The sequence below is a fragment of the Monodelphis domestica genome, chromosome 1 (assembly GCF_027887165.1).
Source record: "Monodelphis domestica isolate mMonDom1 chromosome 1, mMonDom1.pri, whole genome shotgun sequence".
Taxonomy (NCBI): Eukaryota; Metazoa; Chordata; class Mammalia; order Didelphimorphia; family Didelphidae; genus Monodelphis; species Monodelphis domestica.
Window position 1 is genome coordinate 265306839 of NC_077227.1, and position 18124 is coordinate 265324962.

The 18124-nt window shown below is 39.8% G+C and overlaps 1 protein-coding gene across 3 annotated transcripts; it reads right to left on the minus strand.

Annotated features, from left to right (window-relative positions):
- Positions 1-206: 206 nt before the first annotated feature.
- On the minus strand, positions 207-12346 carry OTX2 (orthodenticle homeobox 2). Of its 3 annotated transcripts, XM_007472938.3 has the most exons (5): positions 12221-12346; positions 11953-12023; positions 6874-7084; positions 5468-5619; positions 207-3035 (listed from the first exon to the last, which is right to left on the minus strand). In XM_007472938.3, exons 3-5 carry the CDS (start codon positions 6968-6970, stop codon positions 2415-2417), a joined length of 870 nt encoding a protein of 289 aa, XP_007473000.1. In that variant the 5' UTR covers positions 6971-7084; positions 11953-12023; positions 12221-12346; the 3' UTR covers positions 207-2414. The 3 variants fall into 3 exon arrangements, with proteins under 3 accessions (XP_007473000.1, XP_056666776.1, XP_001368946.1); XM_056810798.1 differs by having other exon boundaries at positions 11953-12346; XM_001368909.3 differs by lacking the exons at positions 11953-12023; positions 12221-12346 and having other exon boundaries at positions 6874-7255.
- Positions 12347-18124: the final 5778 nt, after the last annotated feature.

Here is an 18124-nt window from a genome sequence, read left to right on the forward strand (position 1 = left end):
ATATTATCTTACACGAATCAGAATTCTTTACTGGCAGATTAAGAATCCGAACCTGGACAACCATAAAAAAAAAATAAATAAAAATAAAAAGATCACCAGTTTCACTTCAGCTTAAATGTACAACAGAGTGACAATAATCAGTAGGTCCTGGAAAATTTCTCCATCAAGTTTCTGATTCAGAGTTGGAAGCAAACTAATGCATTTCCTTTAGCAGACAAAAAAAAAGGCAAATGATTTATTAGGAAAAATCACACAGTGCTCAAAACAATTTGCATAACCAGAAAGAGAAAACTGGGTACAACCAAATCAATTTTAAGTGATATTAGATGGAGGGGGAAATGGTTGAAACTGGCAGTTTAATCCTTTTCCTATAAAAGTACAATTCTGGTTCATTTAAATGTGGCTAATTTCAAGACAGAATACAAAGCTAAAATTTTTTTAAAAGTTGATTATGCCTAGGGAATTGCTACCATCACTGCTGCATTTCTGTCTTTTCTGGTGTTTTTACAAAATGCAGGAAGACATGAAAAGGGACCCATTTTTCTCAGCACTTTTTTGAAAGAAGAAAACCTGACCAGGGCACTTTGTGTTCAACTGCTGAAATGATAGGTTTCAAAACTTTTCCAAAACTCTTTTGTTCAGACATCACTTCTGCCTGAATTGCTTTCAGATTCTGATTACACTCCCTGTTTACCGCAGAATATTTTTTAGTAGCTTCAAGAAATGGCCCCTTAACCAAACAGCAAGTAGGAACAAGGAATTCTTGTCATTCTCCTCTCTACAAATCCCTCCTCCACCTTAAAACCCCACCAAAAAATAAATAAATAGGGAATGACAACAAAAGGCTTTCTTGCACCTTCGGGGGTTTTGGTTCCTCCTCTCTCACATTCTCAGGTCCCTATTTCACATCACCTGTTATAATCATAGTTTTCTGGCTTCAATCATCTTTTCATCATCAGATATTTAGATCTTAAATAGAAAGCAGAAACAACACTAGCCTGTTAAATGTTCTGATGCTGGAGTGTTGGGGGCCAGGAGAGGAGGAAGAGAATAGTGCTTAATGGGAAAGCTAACTTCATTTCCCTGGGCAATCCTCATGAAAGTCAGTCAGTCAGGAACCTTTATTGGAGGCCAGCTCTGTGCAGAGCACTGCATTAGGCACTGAAATATAGCTAGTGATTTCAAATTAAAAAACAGCAACTATTTTTGCTGTTTCATTTCTGCCTCAAGACATTTGCTTTGGGAAATAGAGGTTCTATGTCAAGGTGTGGTTTCCCTTCCATAAGTCATTGTGTAAAATTAAAGGGAAGAAGACCCCAAATTGTGCTAGAACCATTTTAATGTAATTATACATATCTGCCAAATCCAAGAAAAAAGGTTTATGCATATATAATATATATCTTTTCCAGTTAACATCTGCAAGCATAAACAACAATGATCTCAGTTTAAATTCATCAGGGTCAGAGCAATTGACCAATGTCTTTGTGTATTTGTTTACTGATAGCTTTGCCATCAGTAAGTTATTAACAGATGAGCTAGTATCCTCTTGTTTCTCTCCTCTCTGGCTCTCTCTCATTTTTATTTTCCATTCAGTGAAAGTTTGTTGTAAAAAGTTTCAGTGCAGTTCACCTCTGGCCAAAGGCAATCTTTTTAGATTCAGTTGCTCTGAATTTTGCTTATAATTATAATCTATTTAATCACAGAAGAACCCCTGCAGAGTCGGAGTTCAAGGTTGCATACAATACAGGAGATCACAGTTTTGAAGTCTAGCACAGATTAAAAACAACAGATGTACCATTTATATAAGACACACACTGATTGTCTCTTAAAAACTACATATTGACTCCTTATGAACATTTTTTTTAAATAAAGTAGTGCATCTAGGACAATCAGTCGCACAATTCACACAGCCCTGAAAAGTTTTTTTCAGTGCCAACTAGCAGTTGGTCATGAAACGTGAATGAGCTTGAGAGAGACACTGTCCATTCCTAAGATTTAACCAAGACTGGCTAACACACTAGGAACCTCTGGTGAAGACACTTCCCCCTCCTTTCCTTTCCTTCAAGAACTTGGGTTGCTTTTGTTTGTATTTGGTTGACCATGGCTGGAATTTTTTTTTCCCCATACCTTTACAAACCAAGAAAACCAATAAAGAGCTAAAACTATTAGATGGGTCACATGTAAATGATGGCCTTGTCCACTTCTCAGTTGCTATTTGATTTGCCCCTTTAAGGCCCTTCCTTCATTTTTCCTCCTATTTCTTCCCAGAGCTTCGATCACAAGATGAATCTGAACATGCTCTTGCCTAAGTGTCTTTGTTCGACCAAGACCTGGCTAAAACTGGAATGTTCAGCCCATTATGTTAAAAAAAAAATCACCAGAAACAAAAGGGGAAGGGTGAATTCTACAGGTCTTCACAAAACCTGGAATTTCCACGAGGATGTCTGATCTTTATAATCCAAGCAGTCAGCATTGAAGTTTAGCTTCCAGGAGGCAGTTTGGTCCTTATAATCCAAGCAATCAGTAGTTGAGTTAAAACCCAGGCTCGAAGCTCCATAGCCCTGGGTGGTGAGAGAAGCTGTGGACTGATTGAGATGGCTGGTGACTGCATTGGTGCCCATGGGGCTGAGGGTGGCCCCTGGTCCAGGAAGCTGGTGATGCATAGGGGTCAAATAAGATCCACAGTCCATGCCCCCAAAATAGGAGGTTGAACCAGCATATCCTTGACTATAACCTGAGGCCTGGGTGTAGGTCATGGGATAGGATCTCTGCATGCAGGAAGAGGAGGTGGACAGGGGATCTGAGAGTGGGGAGATGGAAGCTGGACTCCAGATGGACACAGGGGCACTGCTGCTGGAAATGGCTGGGACTGAGGTACTAGAGGGGGGAGTGAACTGGCCACTGGTTCCACTCTCTGAGCTCACTTCTCTGACTGGAGAGCTCTTCTTTTTGGCAGGTCGAACTTTGTTTTGACCTCCATTCTGCTGTTGCTGTTGCTGTTGGCGGCACTTGGCTCTTCGATTTTTAAACCATACCTTGAGAAGGAGGGAAAAAAAGACAAAGATAGGGGAAAGAACCCTTTCAGAACTTTTCCATGATAACCTCTGCCAAAAGGATGAGGTCACCCAGGCCAAAAGCTACCCTTATAAATAAATAAGGTCAGAAAACAAGCCTGCTTTGCTAACCTCTGGCTGCCAAGATTGGAGAATTGAGTGGGATTTGAATACTACTCGTTATTGACACAAGAAAAGTCATGGGTTTGTAGATCAGTCTGTCCTAGAGAGGCTTCTTTTGGCCCTAAGTACTAGAATTCACCTCTACTTCCAGGATGAGGCACTTGGGAACAGCTGAGACTTTTAAGAGAGCTACAAAAATCATATGGTTGACAAGGGGCCTTAATTTCTAACACGCAGTCCATATATTTCAGAATATAAGTGAATAAATGCCAAATGGCAACACCTTCACAATTCATTCAAGTATTTATTTAGTATCTCTACATCTACAATGCAAACACAATGCTAAATCCTGAAAAAAGAGAAAGAATCAATCGATACCTGTCCTCAAGGGGTTTGCCATCTAAATATTTAGTCATAGATTATAGAGGTGGAAGCAATCTTGTAGATCATCAGTGTCAGGTATGGGCCTGTCACTTTACTCTTTTGTTAATGCCTCCATAGGTAGGGACTCAGAGCAATTACCTGCTGAATGTTCTCCTGTCTCTCCTTTTGGAGAAGTGGGGAAAGTGCTGGCCCAAGATGACCAGGACTCTTGTGAAGTGAGGGAGGAGTGAGAACTTGAATGGGCTGAGACAGCAGAACTTTCTGTAGGGCCAATTCAAGATTTCAGCACACTGGACTTAAAATTTCTGAAATCTGGGCAGCTTTTACTACTCAGAAATATTATAGGCATTTCTGAGGTTGCACTTGCACTGTCATTGGCGAATTGTCTTTAAGTAAGGGTGCTAAGACATTGTCAAGTGTGTCAGGCTTTGAAATGACACAGATTCTAGTTACTTTTCTCCTTTGTGAGCTATTGAATTGAACATCACTAAAAGCTCACAGAAGGAAATATCCTTAAGGGCAGCACAAGACTACTTTAACTTGAACAGTGCCCTAAGGTTCATTTCTAAAGCCAGTAGGTAGAAAACCCCCTTTTTCTACATTTATTTTCCTTGAGAGCAATTTCAGAAGGGTCAAAGTCTTACCCAACCTCCTCCATAAGTAAATTTTAAAAGGAGACTGCATTTTCTCTTCTTTCTTTCCTTGACTTGGAACCTCATTCCTGGTTAAATCCTTCAGCAAAGCTTGCCCTCCCTGCATGAAGGGGAATTCCAGGTTTGTGGGTACTCTTTCTAGATAGATACTAAGCCTTCTCTGAGAAAGAAGAAAATTTGGAGTTTGATTCTTGCCTAAATGGACTAGTATTAGGTGACATGCAGTAATCTAGAAACCTCTTAAGTCATCAAACATAGCTTTGGGAAAATGGAGTGGAGAGCTGGAGCAAAAAGGAGTTGGTGTTAAGGTGGTTTCTGAAGTCACCCTGAGCCATTTCAAAGTGTACATTCTATAGCTCATGGAGCCCTAGACTAATTCTGTGTAAAGCACAGGGAAGTGAAAACAAGTCCTCAGTCAGCTCACTCCATTGGGTTGATTTCTTATTTTGAGTACATCAGAATAGGTAGAAAGGGTAGAAGTTGTGCAATTAGATAAGGAATGGGGATTGGGGCAGGAAATAAACCTAGGATTACATTGATAGAGAACTCCATAGGTGAGGAAACTCCTACTAATTAGTGCAGATAGCCACCTTCTCTAACTTATAGCCTTTGAAAATTATGCAGTGCCCACAGAGGTTAAGGGACTTGAAAGGGGCCACACAATCTGAATGTGGAAGGGGCAGGACTTACACTTATCTTTCCACTTTGAGTCAATCCACCACTTAACATTGCTTATTAAACTCAATTAGATTGATTCAACAATAACTCATATTTATATAGCTCTTCAAATAAATAAGAGTGTTGGGGAATATATATACACAAGCATTGCCAGCCACGTGGTCTCTGAGTTCTTTGCCCCCCAGAAACATTAAATCTTCTGGGTCTTTGCTCTCATTCTCACTGATGGTGAGTGAGCCCCTTCACCCCACACTTCTTGCTTCACTCATTGTACCTGAGGGGCTTGGAAAAGATGAATTTGTGGGAGCCAGGAGGAGGACCAAAGGAAATGAAAGGTGTAGGAGAAAAGGAGATTGGAGCTGTTTTCCAGGTAGGAGAATGGCCACAGAAGTCTATCTCCCCTCTCTGGTTGTGGGGAGGGTCACTGAACAAAAGTATTGAGATTATTCTGGGTCCCTAAGGAATGCCTGAACAAAAGTTTGAGGAAGATTAGATGAAGGTGAACAAAATGAGAAAGTGTCCCCAGGTTGCATGCAATAGGTCTAAGAAAGCAGATGGTACCAGCACTTTCCCTACCTGCACTCTAGACTCAGGAAGGTTGATCTTCAGTGCTACTTCCTCCCGCATGAAAATGTCTGGATATCGGGTCTTGGCAAACAGTGCCTCCAACACATCCAGTTGAGCACGGGTGAAGGTGGTCCTCTCCCGCCTCTGTTTTCTGGGGGTTGCTAAAGGACGAGAAGGTGATGACAGCTTTTAGAGTAGCAGAGCAGCCTCCTAAATGCAGTGGGGGGATATACCCCCAATCACCCTTTCAACCAAACACCCCTTTTTAGCCAACATACTGCTGACACCAGCAGCCCCGTTCCTTTCCTCCCCATTGGCAGCAACCTCATTAGAGAGACTCCTGGTGCCATTGCCACTCCTCAGAGCCTGCCAGTCCCCATTGTTCTGGCTCCCTCCCTTTCTCTCCCAGTTACAGATCCCATTAACCAGCAGCATACATGCCGAGCTTTTGCCTTATAAGAAGAGGATGTCTATGCCCTGCAGATTTGCTTTCAGACAACCCAAACCCAGTAAAATCAGAATGGCCTCTTGCTTGTACTTTACTTTTTTGAAAGAGAGAAAAAAAGAAGGCCCAATGAAATTCCCAAATAACAATTCAGAAGGACATGAGTCTCTCATGGCTCCAAGAGCTCCAAGTCAAGAGTCACTGGACTTCAGAAAATCTGGCTTCCAGTTCCTGCCTGTCACAGAATCACCTCTCTGAAGCTTCAGAGGGCCTCCTAGTCCCAAATGGGTATTAATGATATAGGTACCAAAAGAGTAAGAGAGTTTTACTTGTAATTTAAATTCAGCTATGAATAAAAAAAGAAAAGAAAAAAAATCAGTATAACCTTTTACAGTCCTGAGAAAATTGCCTGCATCTAGTTACGAATTGGCACAATTGTGTGACTTGTGCTGGGGGGATGTGAGAGGACAGAGGGAAGTGGGAAGAAATCTGTAAAACAGAAGCCACAAAAGAAGAACCAAGGAAGGAGAGCAAAATAAATAAATAAATAAATAAATAAATAAATAAGCTATTATTACTGGGCTTCAGAAGTCAGTAGACTTGGGGGGAGTGTGGCACAGAGCCAGGCATTCCCAACTCAAACTTTCCGAACTGGCTGTAATTGTTCAGGCAACGCAGTCCAACAAAGTGAAACAGATGTCTTTCAATTACTGCAGATCAACCTCCTCCCTCTTTTCCTCTCCTCATCTTTCCTTCTCTCTAGTTCCAGGTAGTTCCTCCATCTGAAGAAGTGAGGGTAGAGAGGGAATGGAGGGACTGAAAAAAGTTTTCATTCAGTGGAAAGTTCAGAAGTTGTTTTGCCTCTCTCTCAGGAAGAGAAGTAAACCCAAAGTGTAGGGATATTTTTATTAGATCCCTTGTGGGTTTTCTACTGAGGTGGAAGTATGGGGAGTGGCGCAGCCATTCTTACCAGGATAGCCTACGGAGGGATGAAGCAAGTCCATTCCAGAGGTGGTAAGACTCAGCCCATTTACTGCATAAGGTGGTTGCTTAAGATAAGACATCATGCTAAAGTTTGGAGGAGAAAAGTTGGCCAAAATGGAGACCCGGCAGTAAGGTCTCGCGTCCTCTGGTGCTGTTGGATTCAGGGTCCCTGCTGGCTAGGCTTAAACCTAGTGTTTCTAAAGATGAAAACAAACAGATAATAATAATAATTTTTAAAGTCCTAGTTAACTGAGATGTCTAGTGCAGATCTTTTATCTCCGATGACAGGCTGGAGAAAGGTTCAGAGGTTAAAGAATCCTTTGGCTCTTAAAGGACTCCCAAGCCCCCAGCAGCCTTTGGGACCAGAGGGGATGTTGATCGGATAAACATGTTTTCCCCACCCCCACCCACAACTTAAAAAAAAAAAGTTACACCCCTGAAAGTAATTGCAATCTGCCTAACCCAAGGACAAAACCCCAGGCCTTCAAATGCACACATTGCATTCCTATCCCTGCATTTGCATAGGACTTCTTGGTTGGCTCTTGCTAATTGTCTCAAACAAAACTTGATTGGGGCCATTTGCAGAGACAAAGATCTTCTTGGCTAAATAAATAATGCTGATAACAAAGCCCAGTGGTGAGAAACAAAGAAACAATTCAAGAAACCTATCTCTCCCAGCCTGTTGCCATTCCACCAACGGAGGTTTTAATTACCCCGGCTTTTTATGGCTATCAGCTGCTGGGAACCTAAAATGCTGGTGTGTTTAGGATTTGAAATATCAACTTGCTAATAGATAAACTGGAGAAAACTTCCCAACCACTATCATTCCACATCTTAAGTCATTTCCAGTAATCATTTTCACCTAATTGGTACACTTGGTAATTAGATTTGAGGTAAGTAAGATTTGTTAGGTTTTCTGTGAGCCTTGATTATATGTGTCTAAAGAGCTAAGGCTAAACAAATAAATATTTAACTTCCAATCAAAACTCATCAAACATCTAAACTTTCTCAGTGCTCAGTAAGGAAGTACTGTGGTTATAGTAATATAAAAACACACCTTGGAAATTTTAATTATGTTCCTGTTTAGGAATATTATGCCTGTGGTCCTATTTTGCACCATCAGTGTTGCCTAGTTTCTATGATGAATTTGAAGTGTGGAGGCTGCAGTTTGCAGAATGCAAGTATTGGGACACTGGGCTCCAAAGCAAGCCTGGATAATTTCCTGTTTCATTTGCCTGACTTCTCTCCTTCCCCCAAATTTATTTAGGGTTTCTTTTTTTTTTCTAAAATAGAGAGAAAAAAGTGACCCAAGGTTGCCAAACTAAAAGAATGTCTCTTCACTCTGAAAGTCTCCAACAATTCTCTGAGGATAAGAGACAAGAAAGGAGAAGGAAAGAAAGGAAAAGGAGGAATGGCTATTTACTTTCTCCACTTTCTCCCCCCAGTACAGGCTTCTAAAACTGGACATTAACTCATGGTGACAGCTTCAAACTCTGGCATTACATGATTTGTGCCACCCATCCTGTAAGGATCTCTTTACTTTACAACTTTGGTGAAGCAAGAGATTTCTTCAAAATGGCGGACACAAGCTTGAGACAACTCCTTTCTCACTTTTAGAACTGCCAAAATGACCTGTCCTAGGGACTGTTTGAGTTAAATTGCCCAAGCTATCAAGGGGGTAAGGTCTCACAGATGAATGTTTAAAGAGTTTGGAAAATTATAGATTTTATTTATTAAAATTAACAAAAGAAACAATGCCATATTACTTTTCTCAACTTCGCACAATGAAATGACATTCCTTCTTATCCTTGCCAGAGGAAAAAAGAGAGAAACTCATATTTTCCCGAACATTAAAATAAATTTGAACAACAAAGACTTTGCATTTTCTTTTAGGTCCATTTCATTAGGAAGAAAGTGAATTTACCTTTCTTTTTAAAGAATTTCTTGAAATATGTTAAAAACATTTTTAAAGTTTTTAAAAATAAAACAATAATACTCTTCTCTTTTAAAGCTCTGAGAGCTCAAAAGAAATAAAATAGTATTATATAGTTCATCTAAGAACTAAGGAAGTGTGAAGGGGAGGGAGAAGTAGTTTGTATCTATACTCACACATATAACTAAAAATACCATATATGCTTTCTATTAACATAATATTTCCCTTCACCAAAATGAATGGGCATAATAAAGCACCATTATAACTAGACTCTAGGCCTTTTTCGTTAACCTATTAAAGTCCTAACCGTTTGTGTTTAACAATCTCAGAAGTAAACTGTTTTCTCAGGTTTACTTGCACTGCTTAAAAACAAAAAACAAACAAAAATAACTACAAGTTAAGTAATAATAGTCACACTAAAAAACAGTTTTCCCTCAAAAAACCATATTTCTGCGCTTCCATCTCTAAGGTCTACCTTAAAAGTCAATCAGTTAAAGATTCTTCCCTGGAAAGTACGTTCTCCCTTCCCCTTTAAGGAGAGGCGATAAAGGGAGGAATTACTTTTTAAAAATATAAGCCCCAATATGTCTTGCGTGGCGATGTCTTTTATATAAATAGTATATTCAAGAAGAAAATCTGCTCCCTGAATGAATAGATAAAAGACCCTGGTCTGCCTCTTGTAAATCATGATAAAGTTCGCTTTGTGTCCTACCTGCCCAGCAGCTCAGTCGGTGGAGCGAACTTGCTGAACTGACCCTGGTCCTGGCCGAATGACAGGCTTATATCCCACGGCCAATTCGCGCAATCTGTCGCCCCCTCCCCCTTTTCCTTTACAAGGACCCTATCTAACAGTTGCTCTGTCCTCGCTCAATAATAATTATCCCGTCCAAGAATTAATTATAATAAATGTTTTCTTGATAAACTAACGAGATAATCCGAGGGGCACACGTTCCCTAATTACAGGACGCCATCCCCAGCTCGGCTGATCATTTGTGCTGATTAATTTTCTGCATGATGGAAATGAAACAAAACCTATATAGACTAGCATGCTGTTTGTTAGAAGGAGAAAGAAGCAGACAAACCCGATTCTTTGCCTCCCTCCTTTTAACTGCCCGCAAAGTTTTAGGCCTTTGGGAATCAACTAACATTTTCTCTCCTGAAAGAGAAAGAAATGGACTTGGAATTTATACTTGACTAGTTATTATTTGGGACAGACTCAAATAATGATCTGAGCAATACTTTTCTTTTGGTTTCTTCTCTGGGAGGGGGGAGAATTGAGAGGAATCTCTCTCTTTCTTTCTCCTTTCTTGCTCCCCTAAAGATATAATGTAAAACTTTCGGATTCTTTTAAAGTTGTTAGAGCCGATTCCCTAGGATGGGAAAATCTCTAGGATGGAATTTCTCCATTTTCTCTTTTAAAAAGTAGACCCAGAACTTTGGATTTTTTTTTTTTTTGAGAAATCTGACTTCTTCTCTTCCCTCATCCCCACCCCCACCCCCAGGCCTGGTACACCCCTTCACCTAACTAGTTATAAAACAATAACTATATCAACGTGATTGTGACAGGAAGAACAAGTTTTTTTTTTTATTTTTTAAAGTAATACATGATAGAACTTTTAAGCATTTTTTACTAATGCATAAACATATTAACATGTATATGATGCTAGATGAGTTTTTTAGACCACTTTACCTTAAGAGTGCTGTGCAGAGTCTACATAGGTGTTCAATTATTTCCCAGAACTAGTCTGTAAGCTCTAGTTTAGGCTGATTGAGTAATGGATCCCTAGGGGCTGAGGCTCACGAATTTTTCAGAATCCAGTGATTCTGAGTTTGCAATACCAGTGAGGCTGCTTTCCTGGTACCTAGGTTATCTGTCTTTTAGTGCAAAGTGCTGCCCAATTTTCCTGTCCCAAATTAAAGAATGAACGAAGTAAGCCAGCAACACAAACCAAAACGATTCTTTCCACCAACTTCAAATCACCTACGACGGACTTCGAGGATGAGAGAGGAAACCGGGCACTTAATTTACTCCACCCAAGGTATTCTGAGAGGGCAATCTGTATTCAGCTTTTCCTTGTCTTTGTTATAGCCCCGAGCTCTCCTCGGTCAAATTCATGTTTGCAAAATTACTTTCCTTGGCGGAGTCTATTGATCAAAGTCTTGGGCAGCAATCTGTTTGTCAATATCTTGGAGGTGAAGGATTTAATTCCACTCATCATCCCCCATAAGGGGGGGGGGGGTAGGAGCAATAGGAATAGGCCAAAAGGGGGCAAATCCAATCTCCATGTCAAATTAAAATCCTGTTGATCAGTTCGCATCTTCGGTAGAGAATGAGAAAAAAAAAAAAGGAAGGGAACTGAGAGAGAGAGGAGAGAGAGAGAGAGAGAGCGAGAGAGAGAGAGAGAGAGAGAGAGAGAGAGAGAGAAGGAAGGAAGGAAGGAAGGAAGGAAGGAAGGAAGGAAGGAAGGAAGGAAGGAAGGAAGGAAGGAAGGAAGGAAGGAAGGAAGGAAGGAAGGAAGGAAGGAAGGAAGAAGGAAGGAAGGAAGGAAGGAAGGAAGGAAGGAAGGAAGGAAGGTAGGTAGGTAGGTAGGTAGTGGGTAAATGCTTTCCCCGCCTCCTCATTTATCTGCTCTGGTCTCTTTTCATGTTCATTAGGGAGGAGGAAAGGATTCTGGATTTCGGGGCAAGGAAGAAGCTAGGAAGTCTGGGGTGACTATGGATCTGGCTCAGAAGATTCCTTTCCCCTCCTCTTTTGCTATCGTTTTCATTTGACTCCAAAAACATTATTGGTTTTAATTTTAAAAACCTCAGTGAGCAGAAGGCAATTGCCAACGATTAACACATTATTTTAAAAACTAGCTTCCCGGCTCCACCTTTCCACATATTCAACTATTTCGAAGAACTAAGGCAGCTTGCTATCCGAGGATCGGGGATCCCTCTACATCACCAAAGACCGCGCATTCTACTTAACTAAACTATATTAAACCTCGAATGCTTACCCCGCCCCATACACGGTCACATACATACATATATACATACAAATACTAGCGAACTGTGGGCCTCTCTTTACTTAGGAGAAGAACGCTATACCGCCAGCGATAGTCAGCGATACCGAAAGATAGATCCACTTACCTTAAAGCGGCATTGAAGGTTGGAAAAAAAAATGATCAAAATATCCTCTCAAATTCCAATAAACAGCTGTCCTAAAAGAAATCAAGAGTAGTATGTTAGAAATCTTGCATTCTTCACCTTCTCATTAGAAGTCGAGGAAAAAAAAAACCCACAAAAACAAAAACAAAAAACAAACCAAAAAAGGCAAAAAAAAAAGGGAGGGGGAGAATAAAAAGATAGAAAAAGACTACCCCACTTTACAGTTCTTTAACTGGAGTGGGTTACATACAAAGTAGATGTTGTAGGGTATGGTCTAATGTTTTTTATTTTTAATACTAGTGGAGACTTAGTTGGAGCTGAGGTCCGTTCCTCTCTCAGGGAGATTTGCTGAGAAAGCGCCTCTCTGGCAACTTTTTGACGCAAACTCTCCAACCAATGGCAGGGAGAGAATGATTGACACATCTAAGCCAGAGGGAAAATAATAAAAACACACAACAGGGGGAGGAAAACAGGCCACTGCTGCACCAGGGGGACGACGAGGCAACAAATAACAGCTCCCAAAATTACATAGAATATACATAAAAGAAACTATGCTAGATTTAAAATATACATTATGGGCCAGAGCATATGAACTAATTGTACAATTAAAATGATGGACAGCAGAGATCGTGTTACCTTTTTCTCCCCTTTCTTCCTCCTTTTTTCTTTCCCTTTGCTAGGGAAGAGGAAACAAGTGAAATCTAAGATTGGAGCACAAAAATATTTAAGTAAACATTTGGAAAGGGAGAAAGGGGGAGGTTGGTAAATATGGGCAATGCCCAGTCAAAGCTGCCAAGAAGTGTTTGGATCAGACGCAAAAAGCATGTCAAAAACAAGAATTTGCAGTATCAAACAGGGTGAGACTAAGCTGAGGGAAGAAAAAGGGTGGAGGAGGGACTCTAAGATACAAGGCAAGAGAAATAGAGATGGGGGGGAAGAGAGAGAGAGAGAGAGAGAGAGAGAGAGAGAGAGAGAGAGAGAGAGAGAGAGAGAGAGAGAGAGAGAGAGAGAGAGAGAGAGAGAGAGAGAGAGAGAATGTTAATGAGACAAAAATAAGAATATTAACAAGTAAACTAAGCTAAAAGCCCTACCAGCTTCACCAACTCGTTTTTCACGAAGTCCCAACCAAGTAACTGAACTAGAAGAAGCCAGACTATAAGTGATCATTCTAGTTGTGCGGTTTCTAGCCCAAGGGACTGCTTCATTGATAAGTTTAGAATTCAAGAAACAAGCAGATTTGGAAAGATAATTCATATTATAGTTTGAGGATCGGGTCTCCTATATGGAATATTAACTGTTAGAATGGAAGATGAAAAATGTACCTCAAAATATTTTTCAACGAACCAAGTAATTAAAGGTAAAAAAAAATTTAAGTTAAATAGCTATGTGACCAAAAGCGACAGCTCCAAAAGACTTGAAAGAAACTGAAGGAGTAGAGGTATGGGTCGGAGTAATGTCAAAAGGAGAATTTGAATAGGAAAGAAAGAAAGTACAGCCCACAAGGTGTTAACCTTTTGCCTTAGACTTTGGACAGGGAAATGGCAAATTTAAAGCATATCTGGATTTTAGAAGAAACAGAAACAAATTGGGCTCAAAGGCGGGGTGAGGGAAGGCGGGAAACCAAAAAAGGTGGGAGTGGGGAGTTATCATTGGAAAAATCGCCACTACGGACCCGCACCCCAGGAAAAAAAAAATTAAACCTCTTTACCACCCGCTCAACAATTCCCTCCCCTTCCCCCCACAAGCCGACCCAAATAAAACCTCAATGGTTTTAATTTGGGGACCTATGTTAATGAAGTTGGTAATTAATTCGTCTCTTTGTTGCTAGTTCTTATACTGTATGTGTAATCAAATGTGGTTGTCCTTGGGATTTACAGCAATTAATGAATTATGTGAATTCGTGAGAGTCAGAAAGCAATCTGCAGCCGGGCTTTCAGCAGTTGGCTTTGCCTGCTTCCCTGGGGCAGAGCTTTCTGCCTCTTCTTTGAATCCCTCCATCTTCCAGGCAGGAGACGGGCAGGAGAGACTGACTTCAGTTGTGAGAGTTGTGCTGACTGAGAGGCTTCAGCACTAGTCTGTCTGGAAAGGTGATATTTCCCAACCCTGCCTCTAACCTCTCACAGTCCCTAGTTCCGGCGAGGAGATTGAGTATGAATTTTCTGTCAGGAGTCCGGACTCACTGAGACCGGACTTGATCTGTATGATTTGGGGGGGGGGGGGCGGGGGGGAAGAAGGGGGAGAGAAGAGGAGGAGCGCAGTCCTCTTTCGTTCTCTCTTTCCTTCTCTCTTTCCCTCCGCCCCCATTTATCCACTGAATCCTATACAACCAGCTACCATTTATATAAGTCACCATCCTTGCCCAGAAACAAATACACACTCATCCCTGCCATAGACTCCAATGTATTCGTCTATCTCCATGGGAAAGAGATATGATTATGGCAAAAATATAAATAAATAACAGACATCGAACTCCAATTTTAACATCATCAACCCTGAAGTCTCTCTCCCTCCCCATTTCTCTCCCATACTACCATCCAAAACAATATTTGACTATCTTGGGGAAAAAAAATCACAGACTTCATGTTTTTGCACAACATGATGTTTTAGAGGAATGTAATATTTTAGGGATTGGATTCCAGAAAAAGGAAATGTAGAGTATATGGCAAGAGAGATAGATTGTAATGAAGGGAGGCCTTGGAGAAAGTTATGTGAGGTAGACATCAGGAAATGTGACCAAAGACACTTTCCCAGAGAAGCCTGTTTTCTTAATAAATAAGCTAAATTCTCCAGTAAGAAAGGTTTCTACCTTGCCTTATAGGAAAAGCTTAAAGCCTTATATTAAGTCTGGTGGATGTTTTCCCTGAAAAATGTTAGAGTTTGGACTCTACTAGAAGAGCTTGTAGGGCAATGAAGCATGTAGACTCCTTTCCACGTATAGGGGGGCTGAAAGAGACAGCTTCTAGCCCTTGCTTTTCCTTCAGTTCAATAACTTCGGGATAAGCGTGGGGGCCAATAAACCCAGAGACAGAAATGGACAGTGTTACTTAAATAAACAAGGGTCTCTTTAAAATTCTCATCCACTTCAGCTATCTAAAGTCAGATTGTGATGATTTTGTCACGGTTTGGTAAATTTACCCCTTTAAGAGGCTTTCATAAATCCCACAACACACCTTCAGCCAGATTTGAATATAGATTTAGGTTTTAAAAACCCAGAAGCTGGAAACACCTCTTTATCAAAGAGAATTTCCCTTTAGTTTAGCAATATGCTGGGGTTGAAGCAAAGATTGGATCTGAGAGAGAGGAGAGAGGAGGAGAGAGGAGACAGAGAGGAGAGAGAGAAGAGAGAAGAGAGAGAGAGAGAGAGAGAGCAGAGAGAGCAGAGAGAGAGAGAGAGAGAGAGAGAGAGAGAGAGAGAGAGAGAGAGAGAGAGAGAGAACAAGAACAAAAAAAGGGGGACTTTCTGTTTCTTTCTGGAGGAATTCTGCACAGACTTTGCAGCCTTTGGTAACAGACCAGCTTTCTCCTGGGTGTCTAATGGAAAAGTTGCTAAATTGCTCTTCACCTGTAAGAACATGCTCTTTACTTACCAGTCTCTTCTTGTCAATTTGGAAATTTCAGAGCAGCTCTGTCACAGGTACAGTCCCAGAAAACCCCAGTCTAGTTCGGGACAAAGCGACTAGTTTCTGGTGGGTGGATGGTCTGTTGAACTGAAAGCCTTAGACCTTTTGTAGGGGGAAAAAAAGAACTCCTTGGATGAAAAATCTAACTCCTGATTTTCAGTAAGTCCTTGAGCTTCCAATGTAATTTCTATTCATTCAATTTTCTGTGTCTTTGAATATATTTTCATTAATTTTGAGTTTTGGTATTTAGTGGGTTGTTTGCACCATAAGCCAACGGTTTAAAATTGCTATGTTTGGATGATTTTTAATATGCTTATTAAATCTTTTATTAAGAAGGTTAAAGATAAGAAAATAAATAAACCAGAATCAAATTATTTCTGACATTTGCATCTAGTTTTCAAAATATGACGGATATTCTGAAATCTCTGCATGTTGCTCATTTAACTTTCCCTACCCCCATATCCACTCCCTCGGGTTTGCTACTTTAAAATATTCCAAACCTTCCGTCAAGTTTATCAACTTGTGAGGGTGAGAGTGGGGGTGGGGGAGATCTCTGGACTCTTTCAGACTAATTAAAAAACGAAGAACAAACCACATTTTTGGTTCAAGAATAAGACCGGGGTGATGGTGTGTATGGTGTGGGGGCTGTTGGGACTATTGAAGGAGGGAGTTACATACCTTGCCCCCAAACTGTAATTCTGAATTATTAAAATGAATTTTAAAACTTTTCAGTGATTAAGTGGAGAGGAATCTTTATTATTTTTTTTTAAATTCTGTAACAGATTTAAAAGTTAAGTCACTTTCTCCTCCAGATTTTTAGATTTGTCCCACAGAAACTCTGTTGAAATCAACTTTCATTACCTATTTAATAGAGATTAGACTGAGGTAAATTTTTTAGAGCATAACCTGGCACCAACACCTAATAATTCAGCATTGGTAGTTCATCCCCAATTTTCTCAGAAAAGAGAGGAAAGGAAAATTATAATCTAGATTAAAAGATAGGTAGGTGTGAACTGTCCAGGAAGAAACAAATCTCAAAAGCATAAAAGGAAAGGAAAGGAAAGAAGACAGTGAAGTTCTCGAATGAAATGCATTAAGATAGTGTGACAAGTGAGAAATGTGTGAGAGGCTTTTTTCAAAATAATCTTAAAACTAGAGAGAATAAGAATGTAAGCATTAACTGTGTAATGACAAACGTAGAGAGGGAAAGGGGGAGGGGATTGAGAGAGAGGAAGAGAAAGTGAGAAAGAGGGAGTGAGAGAGAGGAGAGGAGGGAGAGGGAAGGAGGAGAGAGAGAGAGAGAGAGAGAGAGAGAGAGAGAGAGAGAGAGAGAGAGAGAGAGAGAGAGAGAGAGAGAGAGAGAGAGAGAGAGAGAGAGAGAATAGGTGTTGAGGAGTAAAAGTATGTTGAAGTGGAGGGGGGAGGGTAGAATTGGATTTGGATAAGGGTAAATAGTAGGGAATTAGTTGCCAGTTAATATAATTTTCACATAGGAGTCATGAAGTTTCCTTGAGGAGCAATTCTGCTATGCTAGCCTCTAGTTTACAGACCTAACATAAAACAACTATTACAGTCCAATATCTTGACTGCTTTCAAACTTCATCTACAATTGAGGAAAAAAGACCTAGGAATGGTTTTTGTAAGTAAGGAAAAGAAGAAAAGAAAGCCACAGTGAAGCTTGAAACTAGTTTGGATAAATCTCTAATCTTTTATTTGTAACCTTTTATGAGCTTTATTTTCCATATATGAAAAGCTTCTTTTATTTAGGCACGAAAGACTTTTCTTTTAGATTTTTAATTAGAATCCATCAATTGTCGCCATATTTAAGAATCAATATAAAGTAATCCTTCAAGATGGGATAAGGTTTTAATCGAAAATCTCCTTTCCCACTCTTTAGTAGATCATCTTTAGTGACTAGTTGATTAAAAAATGTTCTGGGCTTTGGCAGTAACAACAACAACAACAGCAATACTAATGACCTAAAACCTGAAAAAAAAAAGATTATGTTTGTAAGAAACCAACTGTTGTTTCAGAAAGACAAAGCCTAACTCTGATTTTGGATTTTTTTTTTCAACTTGGATTTTTATTTGTTTTTTGTTTTTTTAATTTTACAGTAGTGTTTAGGGTTTCCTCTAATGTGTAAATGGGGGCAGTAAAGACATAGGAAACTTTTTTTGAAATATTATGTTGTATGTAAAAAATTTTTAAATGAACAAAGACCTAAACAAGTTGCTCACAGAAAGCCTTTTAACCAAATGCCTTTTTTAGCAAGTCCGAGATTAGAAAATAAAAACTATACATTTTTGCTATTTTGTTAATGTCCAAGTTTAATCTATTTCTATTCTTTAATTGTTCACTTTAGACAGATTTTAATATTTCTAAATCAGAAATCACCTGGTTTCCATTTTTACAATCATAGGAATGACTTTACTCATCTTAAAAGATAAAAATTTTGATCAATTCCATCAACTTCATTGGCTTCATAATTGTTTTAAAAAGAAGAGGGAAAAATAATAAGAGAAAAGGAAAAAGAA

Bases quoted from the DNA above. Each gene is read 5' to 3' on its own strand.
- OTX2 (XM_007472938.3), bottom strand. From the start codon at position 6,970: ATGATGTCTTATCTTAAGCAACCACCTTATGCAGTAAATGGGCTGAGT. The intron at 5,620-6,873 runs GTAAGAATGGCT...CTCGTCCTTTAG, and splicing joins TCCCTCCGTAGGCTATCCTG to CAACCCCCAGAAAACAGAGG. The intron at 3,036-5,467 runs GTAGGGAAAGTG...CTCCTTCTCAAG, and splicing joins TTCCTGAGTCTAGAGTGCAG to GTATGGTTTAAAAATCGAAG.